A 19,244-nucleotide genomic window follows, 5' to 3' on the forward strand; every position below is an offset into this window, starting at 1 on the left:
TTATTTGAATCGCTATTTTTTTCCAAAACATTTATTTGTGACTAATCGAAAAAGGGTGCTGTCATACATGTTGTCAGGACAAGGTCAAGGCAGCCTCAATTTGAGTAATGTAGTTAAAAAGAGAACATCAGCTGTATCATCTTCAGTCAGTAAAAATGACACTAAGTAGCAGAGTGAAAGAATACAAAAATACAAAATTTTCTATGAAAGAACAATAAACCATAACCTCTGTATAATATTAACAAAAACAAACCTGGTCCACTTGCAGCTATGGTTTTAAAATAGCAACTTTCACAAGATGAGCACTCTCCAAAATAAAGTTGTTTTGCATGAGCACTTCTACAAAGACTTTCTCAGAAACTATCCAACTTTATTTAGTTTAAACCACAGAGTAACTGTTATTCATCCAGAACTAATGCATACTCTTTGTTTTTGAGCTTACTATACTTTTGGAAACTTATATGAAACCTGAATAATATTAAAACTGAAAAAATAGATTTAGTAAAAGTAAAAAGTCCGCTCTCTAATTACACCACATATGCTGTTAACTGAAATTTGTGGGAGACATCCCATTATAGACTGAGAAATGTGTAGTTCTAACCTTTCAAAAATGAAACCAGCGTTTAGGTTTGTTGTAACTGAAGTTATTGACGAAACCTTTAAATATTTTCTTGGCTATATCTCTAATTGGAAAATATCTGTCTTGCCATGAGAAAATGTCAGTGTATTGGAAGGGCCTTGTCTCTTACTGGTAATGATTCCTAATGAAAAGATTATTTGCTCTGAGGAGGTTCATGTGGCAGATGAACTCTGTTATTCATTTGCATCTTGGCCAGTGCAGAGGGTGTTTGGCCTGCTAACCTTTCCCTACTGAATTATACCTTTGGCATTGCCTGATCGCATAAATGCTGATGAATCTTTTTAACCAGTACATTAAATTCACATTCACAGATAATATGGTCTTAAAATTAAAGTATAGCTCAGTTCATTTTACTGGTAACTTGTTTAAAATCAAATTCACTTACTATCTAATAATGCTCGTCTCCTGAAGGTAGCAGCTTAACATACACCTGTTGGTGATATATAGTATGTGGAAACCAGGAGACATAAGAAATTCCTTTTTCATGTTTAGGCTCTGCTTTCATTGAAGAGGCTTGCAATAAAGTGAAATGCTTTCAAAGTCATTTTCCTGCCTTGCACTCCCTACTGTGGGGATATGGCTGCCCCCTTATAGTCCAAATTGTATTAGGGGGTTGAAGAATGTCATGTTAAGTATTTTTTTTTTATTATTCTTTTGCAGTAAATGTATATGTTGTGGAAAGCCTTGACAGCGTCTTGGCCACATCATGTACTGAGCTGGAACCAGCCATAGACGAGGTGTCATTATATCACAAGGCACATTTACACACACACACACACACACACCAGTGCTCACTCATACTGGGGCAATTTAGATTTGGCAGTTAACCTAGTGGTTTGGTTTCGTTTAGTTGTGGAACTCTTAGCTTGTGGACCAAACTAATAATGCGGGTTGTATTGTGCTGAACAAAAACTGTCAGCTATAGATCATTTGCAGTAGTAATGAACGTAATATCAATATTATTTCATTTATCAATTCTGGTGGAATGAATTATTGAATTCCAATGTTTTTAGCAGTGTTTGTCAGTTTTGTATGTGGTGGTGCTTGAGGTAATGTGGCACATGTTAACAGATTGACTACATCGGTAAATTGTAGGTATGGTTTTAAAATGGGAAGAAATTTTAAAACATTACACATTGCCATCATAATTTGATGAAAAGAAACATCTCTGAAATGTTTTGGTCATTACCACCCTATAATTTTCCTGAAAAATAAATTTTGCTTCGTGTTAACCAGTTTTGTTATTGGCTTATTTTTAACTATAAGACAGACCTCTTGATGGAGCTTCCCCACAGAGGATTATTGAATGAGAGAGCGACTGTGCAAAGCACTTATTTTGAGGAGCAGGTTTGGGGGTATATAATGTGAGGGCTGCTCTTTAGTAAAATTTATTGTTGTTTTTTTTTTTTTTTTCCTTAATGTTCCATGATGTCAAATTGGGAAGATCCCTTTGAACTTCTATATACCATATGTCAAGTTTTACATTGAACATTCAATAATTTTAATAGTAAAGAAAAGTAATACTTGACCAATGTGAAGTCTTCTTACTGACACATCAAACTCTGTGTAATCCACCTGTGAGAGAGCCTCCTCCACTTGGTATTCCTCCATCCTCTACACTTTTCTCATAGCAGGATTTAGTTAATGTTGTGTTCCTGAGGTGAGAACCAGAAAAGCTGTCTAACTCAATTTTCACATAATGCATATTATTATGTAATAACTGTCTCCCAATAATAATATTCCTTAGTATATTATTCAAATTTTCTGTTTTTTGTTTCAAAATATTTGATATTTGAAATTACTAGAATTATCATGTATTAACTCCTTATTTAACACTTATTTCAGGCAGAACTAGTGGTTATTCTACTGAGCCTTAAGACACTTCCACAGAGCTGCACACCAACTTGTCTGCAATGGGCTTTGTCTCTATTGAAAGTCTATCTATTGGGGTAAATGTGTAACAGAGAAGCTGATTAGTGATTGCATTTTATCTTTTTGGACCTGTTACTTAATTATAAATGGCACCTACCACAATGCCTGCTGTCTTCCAATAATCTTTGCTTCTCTGTCACTTATGTTTCAGTCTTTGTTCTGTTCTGTTCTGTTTTGTGACACTTAAGTAACCTAAATGTATTTCTTTGTGTGCGCCTCATTTCTTTATTCAGGGTGATGCATATGCACTGTTCTTTCCTTGGAGTTTCATTGCTCTGTTGTTTTTACCAGTGTTTATTAGTATGGAATTACTTAACATCCAGTCAGATGCTTGCATATTTTTAAGACCATAGTTATGTAAATATGTTAATCCTGTATAATTTTTATCCTTAGGAGTAAAAGATACAGAGATGAGTGATGATCTCGGAAACTTTCTTGAAGAGCAAAGAGCTAAAGTAGCCGAGTACCGAGCCTCTTTGGAGCAGGATCCTCCTTATATGGAAATTAGAGTAAGTTCATTCTTACCATTTAGGTGAAATAATGTATTTTTCAGAAGTGACAGAAATTAATAATATTATAACCTTTTATAAAGAGAAAATATCTTTGCAGGTTAATTAAATATTCATTGTTCTGGAAATTGATATAGTATAATAACACAAGTTAAGATTTTAAATTGTGTACAGTACTGTCAAATTACCTTAGTGGTGGTATATATTTCTGGCTGCACTTTATGTATATTTTGACCTGATTACATACATCAATTCTATACAAAATATTTTATATATCTATATTTATTCATGCAAAACAAACTAATCAGTATTCATATCTATATTCTCATCCTTGAATATACTGCTTTATATATGTTACTATTCTGCTTTGTACTAAACATTGCTAGCACATTGGGTCCACTTGTCCGGCACTTAAATTTGTGTGCTAAAAATCTTGGGGTGATCTTGGATTCAGGTTTTAAGTTTGACAAACAGATCAGTGCTGTGGCAAAAAGTAGTTTTTTTCTACCCTTGGGTGACTATAAAATCAAGCTGTTTTTGTCATTTAATGACATGACAAAAGCATGGATGAGCTTTTGTAGGTCTCGTTTGTATTATTGTAATGCCCTGTATGTCGGGGTATCCCTTACGACACTGTCTTACCTGCAGCTGGCGCAGAATGCAGCTGTTAGTTTTCACCAGAAGCCAAAAAAGGGATCCCATTGCTGCAGTGTTGGCCCCTCTTCGTTGGCTCCCTGTTAGTTACAGGCTAAATTGTAAGATTTTAGTGTGTATTTTTTAAACTCGACATGGGCAAGTTCCACCGTACTTAGCTGATCTTCTAATTCCATATGCAGCTGAGGTTTTCAAATCGGCTATTGCTTACTGTCCCACACACACGGTTGAACCTGAGGGGCGATTGTGCCTTTGCAGTAGCTGGTCCTAAATTGTGGAATGGTTTAGTTTTAAGTTTCTGCTAAAAAAGCACATTTATTCACTTTCTTTTTAGCTTTGTAAGGTTGATGTTTAAATCTTTCTATTTATATTGTTTGTACTGTGGTCATTTAATGTATGTATTTTATTTTACATAATTTTACATGAGCTATTTACATTTGTACGTTGGTACGAATAGGTGTGGCAGAAAAGTAATGAGACTGATTTTTTTATTTACCAAAGTTTTTATTTTTTTCAAACATCAACGTTATCCCCCTTCAAAGTAGTTCCCTTGGGCAGCTACACACCGATGGAGACGTTGTTCCCACTGTTGGTAGCAGCGCTGGAAGTCTTCAACCGGTATGGTCTTCAGCATGTCCGTTACAGTCTTTTGGATGTTTTCTAAAGTCCCGAAATGACGTCCTTTGAGGACATTTTTCAGTAAAGGAAAAAGTCACACAGACTGAGGTCAGGTGAATAAGGGGCTGGGGAACCACAGGAATGCGTTTTTTTTCGATTGTCCTTCTGCTCAATTGTGAGGTTTTTTCGGCACCATTTTGGCACAGACCTTTTGCATGTGCAAATGTTCAGTCAAAATTTGATGAACGGTAAATCTGTTCAAATTTAATTGTTCACTCAACATTCTTAATGTTAAACGACGGTCTGATCTCACAAGAGTGTTCACACGTTCGATGTTTTCATTGGTTTTCGAAGTTGAAGGCCTCCCTGAAAAACTTGAGCTCGGGATAAAGAATGTTCCCCATAGGCCTGTTTTAACTTTTCAAACGTCACACTTGCCGATTTCTCCAAGCTTAACACAAAATTTAATGGCACAACGTTGCTCCAAATTCCGCTGTTCCATTTTGCGTGACACACAACCAAAAACACAACTTCGCTAATAGCAGTCACAAAAATCACGTAGTTAACGGAAGGAGTTGAAACTCACACTGAGTATATATGTGTTCATGTATGTATAATGTTTTTTCTTTTTAATAATTCCATATCTGAATTTTATTTCTTACTGTTAGCTTTTATTCTATGTAAAGCACTTTGGTCAACTTTTAGGTGTTTTAAATGTGCTATATAAATAAATAAAACCTGAACCTACTACCTGTAAATTCAAATATCATATAGATCTATATTCTCATCTGCATGCTGCCTTATTACACTTTACCGTCTTACTGTTTAATGTACTTTTTGCACCCACTGTCTATTGCGTCTTACTCTACTATTTACACTTTCTGGTTAGATGCTATACCGCATTTCATTGTACCTGTGCAATGACAATAAAGTTCAATCTAACCTAATCTAAAAAATTTTCTTGTAGGAGTCTTTGGTAAAAACACAGTATCCCTCACTGCATTGCAACACTTTCAAGTGTTTTGTAAACATTCCAATGTAAAAGTTCAATAATAACAAACATATATACTAAATAAATTTCAGCAAAATACACTGTAATGCCATTTTCAAAAATGCAGCCCCACCTATTCCTTACTTTTTCTTTGACCTGCTGCCAACATGGAATTGGTTGGACTCCTGGATTCTATGAATGTATGAAAGGCACTAGACATATCCAACCCAACAAGTGCATAGAGCAACATACACTTCTAACAGAAAAGGTATTAGAGCTCTTTGACAAATGGTCATTGGAAAGGTCACACTTGATAGCAAACTCTAAACCTTTTCTTCTTTCTTTTAGTTTCTAAGTAACATTAGTTGGAAACAAAAAAGAAAAAACAGAAGTGCATTGCATAGCGAAATATAGCTAGCAATAATAACAATGAATAATGTCAAATGAACACCACCACTCCAGCATAGTATACAGAACCTAACAGAACAATCAGATAATAATACATTTTATTTATATAGTGTCTTTACCATACCCAAGATGCTTAAAACAAAATAGTACAAATAGTTTCTGCATAGAATAATAAATAAATAAATAAACACATGATATACAAAAGCATTAAACGGAATAAAAGAAAATAAACCAGAGTATAATACTAAATTCAATACTAAAAGAAATGCCTGAACAAATCACATAATTTATGATATAATACACACACAGTTTATCCTGAGCAATTGGACAGAGAGGTAAACTAAAAGAAGGGACAGAGAGTTAGGTTAAGGTAAAAGCCTTCCTGAACAGATGACTTTTAAGTTGTGTATTAAAAGAATAGATAGATAGATAGATACTTTCTTTATTAATCCCAAGGGGAAATTCACAAATTCAATTCAATTTCAAATTCAAGGGGAAGTTCACTGATCTACTTAATTCCTGGAAGGTCATTCCAAAGTCTTGGCTGTATACAGCTGAAGGCCCTGTCACCCACAGAGTTGCAGGTTAATGTGCACAGAATGACCAGAATCAAAGGACCTTAGTGGGTGAACAAGAGCAAAGTGATGAAGAAAGTCAGTGATGTAGTCCGGTGCAAGGCCATTAAAAGCTTTGTAGGTTATTTAATAGAATTTTATATTTGATCCTGCAAGAGACAGGGACGCAGTGAAGGTGAAGCAAGATGGGTGTGATGAGCTTGGTATTGTTGATTTGTGTAAGGACTGTTGTAGCAGAGTTTTGAATTAACTGGAAATGTGTGAGAAGATTTGAAGGGGCACCTACCAAGTCCTCCAAGTTCAAAGTATCTGGTTCTACAATGAAGAGACATACCGTTCTTTAAATAAAAAATGAAAAAAATTGCAAACTGAACTATGCCGCAACATATGATTTATTACATTAAAACCAGCATCCTGAACTTTGAGTCCTAACTCATTTATATTAAAGAGGGTTCAGAAGTTTGTCTGAGTCACTTGGAATATTCTTTTCAGATAGCAGAATGAAGAAGCTGTACGGTAACTTTAAAAATATTTCCTTTAACAATTGTTTTAAATAAAAGGCTTCATTGAATAGAAACCATATAATAGGACAGATAATCTTGCCACAAAGGAGGTCATAGTTAAGGCCTCTTCACCTAACAGTATCAAAAATGTCATCTGTTCTCATAAGATTTTAACCCTACATATCTACTTCTACAACTAAAAAAAAACTAACCTTATTTGCACTTCATTGATTTTATCTGTGTTCTTACTTAGGTTACTTATTGCCTCCATAGAAGGCATAGCATGAAGCTTTGAAGTTTATTATTTTGTACAACTGTGTATTTGAGAAACTACATCTTTCAAGGAATGGTTTTCAAGTTTTTCCTACAGTTAAAATGTAAAAGTTCAATGTTCTTTACAATGTTCACTACATGTAATATGATATGGGTTACACAATTTCTCACTGGTACATATGCAAAGTCCTCCGTTTTCCCATCTGTTTAAGAGTAAAACCTTCAAATTTCTGAAATGTGGATCAGACAGGACTGAAGATATCCTGAAAGAAGTTGTGAATAGACTGATCCTTATGTTATATGTTTATATTTACATTTAATTTGTATGACTTTTATCAAATGCTATGGTGGCGGTGTGGCAACAGTATACCTGCATTAATATGCTATTTGCTGATCCACCACTATGAAGATTGCTTTCATTTGCCGTGTGCATTGACTTGGTCCACTCCAAGTCAATTCCACCATTCTTTGCTAGTTTAAGTTAATATTTCACATCAACAAATTGTGAGAGAACAGAGGAAGAGTTGCTAGAGGACATTAGAGTAAGGATGCTGAAATAAACTGCATCTGAAAAAGCCTCATGTTCTTCTTAAAATTCTCTTGTCATACAATGTTCAGCTATGATAGGAAAAACTGATACGTTCACTAGCAATTATGTAAACTTATACAATTTATTGTTTCAAATGCATAAGTTCCTGTAGGGTATAGATGGATTTTTGTCAATATTTATTTTGCCATCTTGCTGACAATGCTGATTCATTGAAAATGTTGCTTTATTTCTTATGAAGTTTGTATTTACTGCTAAAGCATCAGTTTTTAAATGAAAATACAATATTTGGAATAGATATGAAAGTTCAATAACCCAGCTCAGTGTATTAAGAAAAGAAAAAAGTACCACAAACATCCATGGAATATTAGCCTACTTAGCGATGAGAATGCAGCAAAGGTTAAAACATATAGCATTTAAGTTCAATTATTAATCTTGATCGTTTACTTTTATAAAAAAAAGTTACTGTTACCTCTTTGACACTTTGGGCAATTTTACCCAGGGAAGCAAAAAAGTGTGCTTATTATTATTATTATTATTATTATTTTTTGTGTGCTGTCAAAGTAACGCATCTTTCTTTTATTTAACATTTCAGACAAAAGCTGACTTTGCTCACAGTTCTGCAGCTAAAGAGAATATTCCTCCAAACAAGTGGCAGGTGAATCAGAGTCCACATTCTGTCAAAGGTAAATAAAGTTTTATGTTTTGGAAATATTTTTGGTATAATTTTAAACTTTTTCAGTTAAAAAGTTTGTAAAAATGTGTAGTCTCATTAATCAATGGTTTGTGTCTACAGTGTTAATTCATAATGCTTTTAATCAACATTTTAGTATTTTTGTAAGGAAAAATTTATATTCCTTCTTTAAATCAATTTACTGCAGTACAAGATGTTAGTAACTGAATTTTTTTGCCCTGTACTGTAAATTTCACCTTTAAAGGAATACTCCACTCAAATATCAGATTTTTTTTTAATCTGCTACTTTACCCTGTGTTTGAAGAAAAAAAAATGTTTTATTGGAAAATTTGAGACAACAAATGTTCTCATTCAATGGGCACCATTGGGGACCAGTGCTGAAGAACACAAAACAATATTAAATTCTAGCCAACCCATGGCGTAACATACGCCGCATAATCAGGCCGATTTTTTTAATGATTTTTAAGCACAGAGAGAAAATTAACATTTGAAAAATCGGTAATGTAATAAATCAGCAAGAAAAGCAACATTGTAACAATGCACAGAACGAACCAACACACAATCGTCCATGACTGAAAACTGGCGGACCCCCATCGCGCCTTCTCCTGCCAGACGGAAGGATGCGAGTGCACTGCGCTCAGGCGCGGAGTGTGGAACGGCAGGAGAGGAGAAGGACGTCCACTCGGCTCCCTCCGTCATGCTAGTCTACTGATTTCTCGTTCAGTATGCACTGCCCACTCATGTGCCCACCTCCAACTCATCACTGGAGTCGTTGTTGTCTTTACACAGTCCAGATACACCTGTGACTCACATAGACGTTTCATTGCTCTGTGCGGTTTTGGCTACTTTCCTATATATAATCTATCAAGACACCCGACCACGGTAGTAGCGAGGTGGGACGGGGGTGTGTACAAAGTGTAGGGACACAACCAGTGGGAGCGTATGAGTCACACTTAGTGGGAATTCCACAGTTTGCAGCCCGAGTGGAGTTCAACGGCTTACCCACGCCGGGTAGACACACGCTTAATCTCATGCATAATTATTAATTGAATGCTAAACACTTTTGGAAAGACACAGTTGTTTAAAACGGGTTGGTGTGAGAATACAACAGTAAGTGAATGAAAAGATGGAACTCTGGAGAGAGCAAAATACACCACAATAGTGAAGCCGCGGCATAACAAACGCCGCATAATTATTTATTGATGGTTGAACACTTCTGGAAAGACACAGTTGTCTAAAAAGGGAGGGTTTGAGGATACAACAGAAAGTGAATGAAAAGATGGAATTCTGGAGAGAGCAACATATAATTGTCCGTGAGTGAAGAAGACGCATGTTTGTCGTGGATGCAAATTGCTGTATGTAGCGTGTAAAACAGTTTGCTATGGTGCACGCGGTCATGCGTTGTAACCGAAAACTCGGTTTTTAAAGACTGCTTACTTCATTGTATTTTAACCTCAGTTGGAAAGGATTGTTTTAAGGATCCCATTGGATATCCCTCGCAAACCGTTTTACACGCTGTATATGGTGACTTACCTCCACGAGAAACATGCCTCTATGAACAGTCAACGTGGCTCGGATGTGCCAGGAGTTGTTGGGCGTGGCTCCTTCTTGCGTGCGCCATAGGTGTCTTGCTTGTCAGCGGCTCAGTGAATCCACACCCCTTCTGGCGTGCTTTCCATGGTTGTCTTGCCTTAGTGAATTATATATATAGATATCTGTGCAAAAGGAAGAAGGTCAAAAGTCTTTAGAGTCCTGGTGCTTCCTGTCTTGCTATATGGGTGCAAGACATGGGCACCATCCAGTGACCTGAGACAAAGTCTGAAGTCCTTTGGTACTGTGTATATTCAGAGAATCCTTGGGTACCACTGGTTTGACTTTGTGTCTAATGAGCAGTTGCTCGCGAGTCCCGAATGAGGCACAATACCTGTACTGTGAGGAAGTGTCAGTTGCTGCACTATGGCCTTGTGGCGTGAATCCCTGAGGGTGATCCGGCTTGCAGGATCCTCATTGTTGGGGGCCCTAGTGGGTGGACCAAGCCAAGGGGGTGTCCATGTAACACTTGGCTGCGGCAGATAGTCATTTTGAGAGGGTGGGACTGGACCACGTGTCTGTCTAGGGCACAGGTCACTAATAGGCAGACTGCAGTCCGGGTCCGGACCCAGACATATCATTGAGTTTTATTTAGTTTTGGCGGAGATTACATTTTTACCGGCGACTGACAGTGTTTCTACACTGCTACTCAGTGAAAGGGACCTACTAGGTGTCTCTGATTGGCCAATATTTTTGCCTTTGTGGGTTCGAGTTGGTTGGGCTTAAGCATGAAGGCTGATATTGGTCAAAGTGAAGGCAAGAATGTCGGCCAATCACAGGCAGAATAGGGCGGGCCTTCACTGAATAGAGGAGCGGAAAACTTGCATTCGGAGTGAAAACAGCTGGCACTCTTGTGGCAGCGGCATTGACATGGAGAAAAAAATACAGGAGTGAGCAGACAAGAGAGAGAAAAGCGATGAAATAGTCAACGTGCCATGGCTTTTGCTAAACGGCGGAAGCTTGACACTGAAAACCGGGTTTTTAATCCGAAATGGACCGAGGCGTTTATGTTCATATTTCCCGTAGGAAGCTTGAAATTGCTGTGTCTGCTCTGAGACGGTGGCAGTGGTTAAAACTGGGAATCTGAAACACCACTACGAAACTTAGCACAAAATTACATTTGAGAAAAGTTACCCATTAAATTCGCCAGTTAGGCTACAGAAAACAAGCGATCTTAAAGTCAACTAACGACCGGTCAACAAAGATTTTAACACATTCATTTACTGGCCAACAACTCGTTAACGAGTCTTCCCTCAGAGATGCATGTATTTTGGGACGTCACAAAAAAAAACATTCAGTGATGACAATCTTCACACATGCATGAGGATGGCACTGACACCATTCCAGCCCAGATTTAAAATCCTAGCAGACCAAGCAAGAGCTCATTTTTCTCACTGAACAAGAGAAAGTAGACAGTGGGATAGGAGGGGAAGATAGGTTCAGTTATTTAAAGATGTTCAGATTTACTGTGAAACTGGTTGTGCCTGTTCAGTTGTGCACATATTAAAAACTCTTATACATTTTTTTTTTTTTTTTTATGTTGAAACGTTAAAACTTATCATGAAAGTACTAATTATTTATAATTCTCAGTTGAATGCCAAAGTTACTTTGCTTTTACTTACTTTTACTGTTATTTATTTTTTCTTATTTTATTGTATGTAGCCCTCAACAAATATTGTATATGTAGAGAGTTTGAAATTTGTGGATCCAAGTGAGAAGTCTTTTGATCTTAACAGAAGCATTAATATGGGCTAGTGCTTTGTCAGGCATGAGTGTTTTGGTGTACTTATAAAAGCAATCAGTTCCTTCACCTTCTTGGTTTGTTCATCCTTTCTGGGCAGTATAATTTGGTTTTACCATTGAGCAAAATCTGTTAGACATTCTGCTAGATCCTACTCTGATCAGATACCCATTTCCCTACACATCTAGAGAACAAAGAAAGAAAAAAAATGTATTATGTAGTACCAGGTAGTCCTCGACTTACGACCACATTCGGTTCTGATGGACCATTCGTAGGTCGATCTGGATGTAACATAGACTGGTATATGTATGTAAAAATGACTATATGTATAGTAGTGTATAATAAGTCCCTTGCATCGTATTGTTTGTTTTTATATCCTTTTTTTTTTTTCTTTAAATCATCATTCTTGGCACATTGTGTAGATTTTCTATCTTTTGTGTGTAAATTATTTTTTTATTTGAATTTTTTTTTTTCATTATGACTGTTGCTTGCGTTGGTACTGAACCTTTAACCGCTTCACAAATACTTTCTTAGTCTGTGTTATGTTATGTCATAAGCATGAGCCTCTCTGAGTTTATTGTGTTACTTGTGAGAGGAGATATTTTACCAGTAGAGTTTGAGTACTCCTGTGTTTTAACTTTTTTTCCTGTTAATAATAAACATTAACAGATTAAGGAGTTCATTTTGGTTTCATTGCCCCTTCTTGGTGGTTTGCATGAAGCAGAACATTGTGGGTCACAACACAGAAGCTTCAGAGGTTAACCAAATATAAAGCCACAGCGCTGCCGCACAGCGCGTGCAGTGAACACTGATTACAGTGAGAACTTAAAAGTTGCATTTGATTGCATTCACTTTCTTTCCTCCCTCATACTGCTTGATCACCATCATTTTTGCATTGAGATCAATTGCTGTTTTTTCCTTTAATTGTAAGACAGATGTAACTGAACGTAGTCAAAACCGCTGCATATAATAAACTGATCTCAAGATGAATGAGACATACAGAGCTGGCATGACGGAAACTGTTTGCCCTTAAGACACAGTAGCAGTCATAAGTCAAATAGTCGTAAGACTCATCGGTTGTAAGTGAATCAGAGATAACAATAACTGTCATCCAAATTTAAATGTTTTGAATACTTTTTATAAAGTGAATTTAGATTGTCCAGTTTTAAGTAAAATAAGCCACTCTTTGTACATAATGTCTTGGTAGCTGGACTTCTACTGCAAAAATATCTTGAGTATTTTCATAGGATTTGACACACTATGGTAACTCATCAGTATTCATGTCTGTGAAGTGCCTTCAACCAAAATACACAATGGCATTTAAACAAAAAGCTGTAAAGCTGTTTTTAGAACAAACAGAACCATCAGTTGAATCAAGTGGTAGTGATCACAATGTGCATTGGTCATCAGATGTTGACATGAATAGTGAAACTGTTGCATGCTGTACCATATGACTGAACCGCCATGATATGCCTGATGAATTGGTCATGTGAATGTTCATTGCCGTGGAAGTAGTTGCGTGGCAAAAAGGCAAAATGATTGTAATCGAACTGGCAAATTTGAAAGACTCCCCCCGGCATGTTCACAATCCTGTCGATGTTAGTATCGGGATATTTGGAAATCACAAAGCTTTGTCTGTTTATAATAACACAAGGGGTGTGATGTTTATACAGATCAGACTCTGCCATCCTATCCTGTCATGTGAAAACAGAAATAATATTACAAGAAAGTGCACAAAGAAACGTGCTTCTACTGTCCCTATTGCAACATATCACATAAAAGATGTGAACTAAATCCACATCAGTACAGCAATTTTATGTGTTTCAGCTAAACATAACACTGTGGGTGTATTCATTACTGTCACATTAGGTATTACTCCAAGAGGGGACTGTCCATGAATTAGGAATTATTTCAATCCCAAGAATAATGTGTAAGTGAAGATAGATTAACTTAAGTTGCATTTAAGCAGTATTCCCAAAGTATGTGGCCTTCTGGAGCAAGAGGAAACATGCTAAAAAAATAACATCTCAGCCTTCTGGTATGTCCTGCATTAGTACTCTGTTCTTACTGGATGGTGAAACACCAGATTTGTGTTTTATTGCCAGCAATTCTAGATAAGCGGCCTGCCAAGACAAATGAACAGGGAGGATTTAGTGCATTCTTCTTCCTCTCCATGACTAGAAAGGCGGGTGCAAGTTAACGTTTCTTTCATTCAATTCATTTGATTCTTTCACTAATCTCATTGTATATTTATTAGCAACCTAATAGTACAACTGAAAGTTAGTTACCACTGTGCCCCTGTAGTTTATATTTCTGAAGAGTTAATTAATCGATTTAATAGTTTTTTTTAAATAGTGTCATCTTTGTATTTCAAATGAACGACATTACAGTTGCATCCAGTTTGCCGAGTATGCTAGAAGACCTAAGATACTGAAAGCATATTTAATTCTTCCAGTTAACCCAAATTACATTTGAATAGGATTTAAATCATTTAATAGTTTTGATTCCTAAGTAGTAAACTGCTTTGAGAAACTGAAATTAAACAAATTATTAAGTAGGCTAATAAGTAAAGTTATTGACATGGAGTAATATGTTTTTTATTCAAATTAATCTTTAGCCCCTAAATTTTATACAATCCCCCACAAACACATCTGTCATATATTGAATTGGTGAGTATAAGTCAACAATATAAAGCACCATGTCATCTGCCTAAGTTCTGGTCCTTCTTTTACGATCCCCTGAATCTCTCATTGCTTAAATGGAAGAAATCCTATTTTTCTACCTTGTAATTGCAAAAAATGCACTTTCATGTGGGTGTTTTGAAAAAAGTGACAGTGTGAAATGAAGCATCTATTTTCATATAAATCAGCTGAAAGGAGTTCACCAGTGACAGTGCTGGTCTTATATTGAGCTGGTGGAAGGACTCGGCCTTTAGAATCCACGTACTGTAGTGGCATGAGCGATGCTCTGCATGGACTGCCTGGATGTACTGTTGACACATTCATTTATTTTAAGTTTTCTTCCAGAAATTAGAAAAAAAGAGTAGTGTTTTAAGTAAAACAAAGACATTTTGTTGGTTATTATAATAATTTTAAATATAATTTCAAAATGTATGCTTTATTTTGCAGAAGAGAGTTATGGGTTGAGTTTGCCACTTGGTGAAGAATATGAAAAGAAAAAGCAAAAACTAAAACAAGAATTAAGACAAGATTATAGAAGATATATGGCTCAGGTAACTGTGTATGGTTTATTAAATGAACCATACATTTTAGTAACATAATCACTCTTTGGTAAATATCCAAGAATTGTTTGAAGGTATTCTGTAATGTTCATCTTAAATAAGAAGGAAGGCATGTATTAAAGACCAAAATACAGCATTTTAGTTCAGTGATTTGTGTAGTTGTCATGTTTTTGTACTTTCTGTATTGCCTAGAAATTTGTTTTATTAGCTTATTTATTATATTAACAAGTAACCATTTTTGTTTTAACCATTTTAAGTTATTGTATTTTTTCAAGTCCTGTACAAATCCTAATATTTGGATTAATCACAGTTTACCTATCACAGTAAAACTACCAGTTTTATTTACTACTAACTATGTTTCTATAAGGAGTTTCTGTATTCTGAAGTCTTAGTCTGGTTTCAGTGATCAGATTTAACAGATGCACATTATAAACATCAAATCACATCGTAACTGGTCTCTGATCCTCAGCTGCTTTTCTAATTACTTGTAAGAAAGAACCTGCCATGATATTTCCATACATATTATGTTCTTGCTTGTAAGGTTTAATTCAACAAACTGGAGACAATTCAGTAATTGAAATTCTAATATCATTGTTGTTCGTCTTTCTAAAATATGGAAACACTAAATCTATTAAAGCTTAATCTCAAAGCATTAAAATCCATCATAACTTGTCAGAAATTAGAATTATACTTTTTGCAAATTTGTTGTAAAAATTGGATGTCGTTAAGTATGTACACATTTTTAAAATAGCATAGCAAAATCTGATTATGATATCATTCTGCATTTTGGAAAGCTCCTAACCTTAAGTAATACCTATACATATTATACTATTTTTATTGTTAATAAACCTTTAATGGTGTAAGCTATACGAATAGTTGTAAATTAATCAATTTATTTAAAAATAAGGTTACGTCCCCTTAAGGGGTGAGGAAATATACATTTTGTTGCCTTTTTTTGTAATAAGTATTGTTTTCTTTTCTAGTCTGTGCTTAAATGTAGCTGATGTACAAACTGGGAGGTAGTTTTGGTGACAAGGGGGATGGAGAGGTAGTAAGTAAAAGCTTTGAAGGAGAGAGTAAGGATCTGACTTGTATTGGAGGGATGGAAACATCAGGTAGTGTGGTGGAAGTGCTGAACAGGAGGAGAAGTAGATGTGTGCTGCATACTGGAGAGAAGTTGGAAAGGTAAAGGCACTGCAGTGGTTAGTGGGAAGTTTTTCTGTCAGAGTAATGAGTGAACATGTTGTAGTTGTTAAGATAATCATTGGTACACAGCTGATACGTAAATATATTCTTATTGTCAACCTAATGTGCAGGTTGGCAGAAGTAATGAAGAGTTAGATGAGTTTTGATTGTGGTGATGAAATATGGAGTGCTTCAGTGGGAGGCAATTGAATTGGGGGGCAACTTGAATAAATATAGTGGATCCAATCATGATAATTATAATGGAGTCCATGGGGCTGTTACCTTTGGTGCTAGGAATTTGGAGGATGACAGAACTCTAGAATTTGGTTATGTGACAGAAATGGTTGTGTGCAACACCATATTTAAGAAGGAGTAAAATATGTTTGTGACATATGAATCCTGTCAAATAAAATAACAGCAAAAACATTTATTTCTATAGCACATTTTCAAACATGAAAGTAAATCGGTGCTTTACAATAGTAATAGCTATACAGAGTTGCAAAAATAACTAATAGAGTAATAAGTCTATGACAAACACTTAGGTTTATTTAAGGTGTTAAATTGTATTGTGCTCACTGTATTGAGGCTCAGCTAGGTTTGTTCTTCAGGTCTGTGACAGACTACACCTTGTGTGCATTATCTGAAAAGAAATCCACAAAAGTCTCACATTTAGTCAGTGACCAATGTTTCAACATCCACTCCACAGAATGAAAAAAAGTAAGTAAGTATAAACGTAGGCTGTTGGTATGGAAGATAAGGTAGGATGTTGTAAAAAGTAGATTTGCTGAAACATTCATCACATGAGCAGATGAGGTTTTGGAAGTATCAGCTGTGAACAGCAAGTTATAAATAAAGAATATCTGGGTCAAAATAGATATGTCTGCATTTTGAAAATGGATTACTGAGGGAAATCTGTTGAAATGCTGAGGTAGAGAACAAATGGGTGGAGAGTTGAGGTGCTCTGAAAAGTGGCAGAAAACAAAGACAAAAGGCAATGGAGCAGTCTATAAAGAAACAAAGTGAAATGATAGAAAAGCAGACGCAAGATCCAAGAAACTGGGGTTTGCATGTCCGCTGCAGAATGCAAAGGAGATGACAAAAGAATGAAAGGAAGTAGTAGGTGTAAATGGCTTGAAAAATGCTGAAGAGGACACTGATTGATATTAATGAGATTTAGGATACCTAGAAGAATCCCAATTGAGGACGATGAATAGGATTATGTTGTTTGTTGTAAGGAAACAGGTGGACTGTGCTGGAGGTTTTTGAAATAGGAGGATGGGAAAAGTGTTAGAAAAAAATACGATAAAGCAATGGGCCCAACTGGAGTGGTGTCTGAAATTCTGAAGATAGTAGAAAGTTCTGGGATTGAATAAACACCCACCGAGGCAATATTATTGTGTGTGTGAAGAAAGATCCCCGAGGATTAAAACAGAAATATGCCTGTTTAATTATACAAAGTAAATGGTGATCCATTACATAGAGTTTGAGTGCTTTCGAGCAACCATGGTTTTTGAGCAAGCAATGAAGATGGATGAAAGAGTGCTAGAGAAAGGAATCGGGAATCATTGAATGTTCTCAAAATACAGTAGTTTCATGTGTGTGTAGGGAACAAAGGTTTGTGGTCTTTATTGGCAGGGAAATGTAGGAAAAGCATGAACAAACTTCTTTCTGTTCACCTGATGCATTTTTTTTTATCTAGAGAAGGCATTATGATAGCACAGTGCAACAGATGAGTATATTGAATGTTTTGAGGTGGGATTTCACCTGGAATCCATTTTGAGTTGATTTACTTTTCATGATGGTGAGGCAGTGGTGAACACTGAAATACATAAAGAACTGCCATATCACCTGTTGTACACAGATTATTTTCATACTGATATTATAAAAATTGAAGCGTAACTGAACAAGAAGATGGTGCAGGAAAGACCAAGGTGATGTTGGAGTTGTAGAGGCAGGAATGTGCAAGGGGTGGGTGTTTGGCCTTCCGATGTATGTGGTGGAGGTGTTTGTAACAACTATGGGTACATAAGATATATTGGTGGTAGTCTGCAGTCATAGTCTGTGCCATTTGTAGAAAGTGTGTTAGAAGGGTACAGAATGCTGATGTAGAACATGTAAATTTCAGAAGTCCGCAATCAAGGTGTTTTGGGAAAGTAGAGAAATTCTGTTATTTAGGTTGCACACTGGCTATAGAATTAGGAGTGGACACAGCAGTGATGGCAACAATGAGAGGTGCATGGAAGAAATTCTGGGAGCAGTTCAACTTCTAAAGGAGTATATCTGACATTTAAGGGGACACTTTTTATGAAAGCTTTTCGGGACAAGTAAGTTCTGTGGGAGTGAGATTTTGCCAATGAAGACATAACATTAAGCAAAGCTGAAAATAACATAAATGAAAATGATCAGGTGGATGCATGGAGTGTCCCGAAGTAAGGGGAAAGGTTAATGCTGAGTTAAGAGAGAGACTTGGTGGTGTGCATCAAGATGGTGATGGAGGGGATGCGGCCTGGAATGAGCATGAAGAAGACATGACAGGAGACAGCATTAGAAGCCAAAAACAGAAATGCAGCCTGGTAAGCCCACTTCTGGCCATTCTTGGCTTTGAATCTCATGTGGTTGTTGACATGCACCATTACTGCTGCATCACTTTTGTCAGGCTGCCTGATGCTATATTGTCTTCATTCCTGGGTTTTTTTTCATGGTTCATTTGTGAAAATGTGGGGCTTTGAAATGTAAATCTAGCATTATTGGATTTTTTCATAAGAATACTTTGACTAAAATAAATATTGAACTAGTAATATGACTTCCAGTAAGAAGTCGTTATTTGGTCATATAGCAGGCCACCTATCTTTGAGTTTTAGCAAATGGGTCCTCAGTCTGAAACGCTTCAACTGCCACTGACTTATATGAATCATGTTTTTTTGACAGGATTATTATATTGTGTTTTTTGTTTTTGTTTTAAGTAAATTGAGCCTGTAAGCTGTTAATTTGTCACTTAGTCTCATCAACAGCAGAAAGTAATATGTTGATATTGATCAGGTGTAATGGTATACTGGTATATTTTGGAAACTGACACTGTTTGATTAAGTGCATCTAGGTTTGAGTCATTGGTAGACAAAATTACCTCTAACTTACACTCACCT

The 19,244-nt window shown here is 36.2% G+C and overlaps 1 protein-coding gene across 5 annotated transcripts in view; it reads left to right on the forward strand.

Moving 5' to 3' along the window:
* LOC120530270 (centrosome and spindle pole-associated protein 1) overlaps window positions 1-19,244 on the forward strand; it is a 115,842-nt gene that overhangs the window by 18,225 nt on the left and 78,373 nt on the right. For all 5 annotated transcript variants that reach the window (XM_039754605.1, XM_039754609.1, XM_039754607.1 and 2 more), the window contains exons 2-4: window positions 2,966-3,081; window positions 8,246-8,336; window positions 14,804-14,907. In XM_039754605.1, coding sequence (XP_039610539.1) covers window positions 2,983-3,081; window positions 8,246-8,336; window positions 14,804-14,907 — 294 coding nt within the window. In that variant the 5' untranslated portion in view covers window positions 2,966-2,982. The remainder of the gene's footprint in view (window positions 1-2,965; window positions 3,082-8,245; window positions 8,337-14,803; window positions 14,908-19,244) is intronic.

This window comes from Polypterus senegalus, chromosome 5 (genome assembly GCF_016835505.1).
Source record: "Polypterus senegalus isolate Bchr_013 chromosome 5, ASM1683550v1, whole genome shotgun sequence".
NCBI lineage: Eukaryota > Metazoa > Chordata > Cladistia > Polypteriformes > Polypteridae > Polypterus > Polypterus senegalus.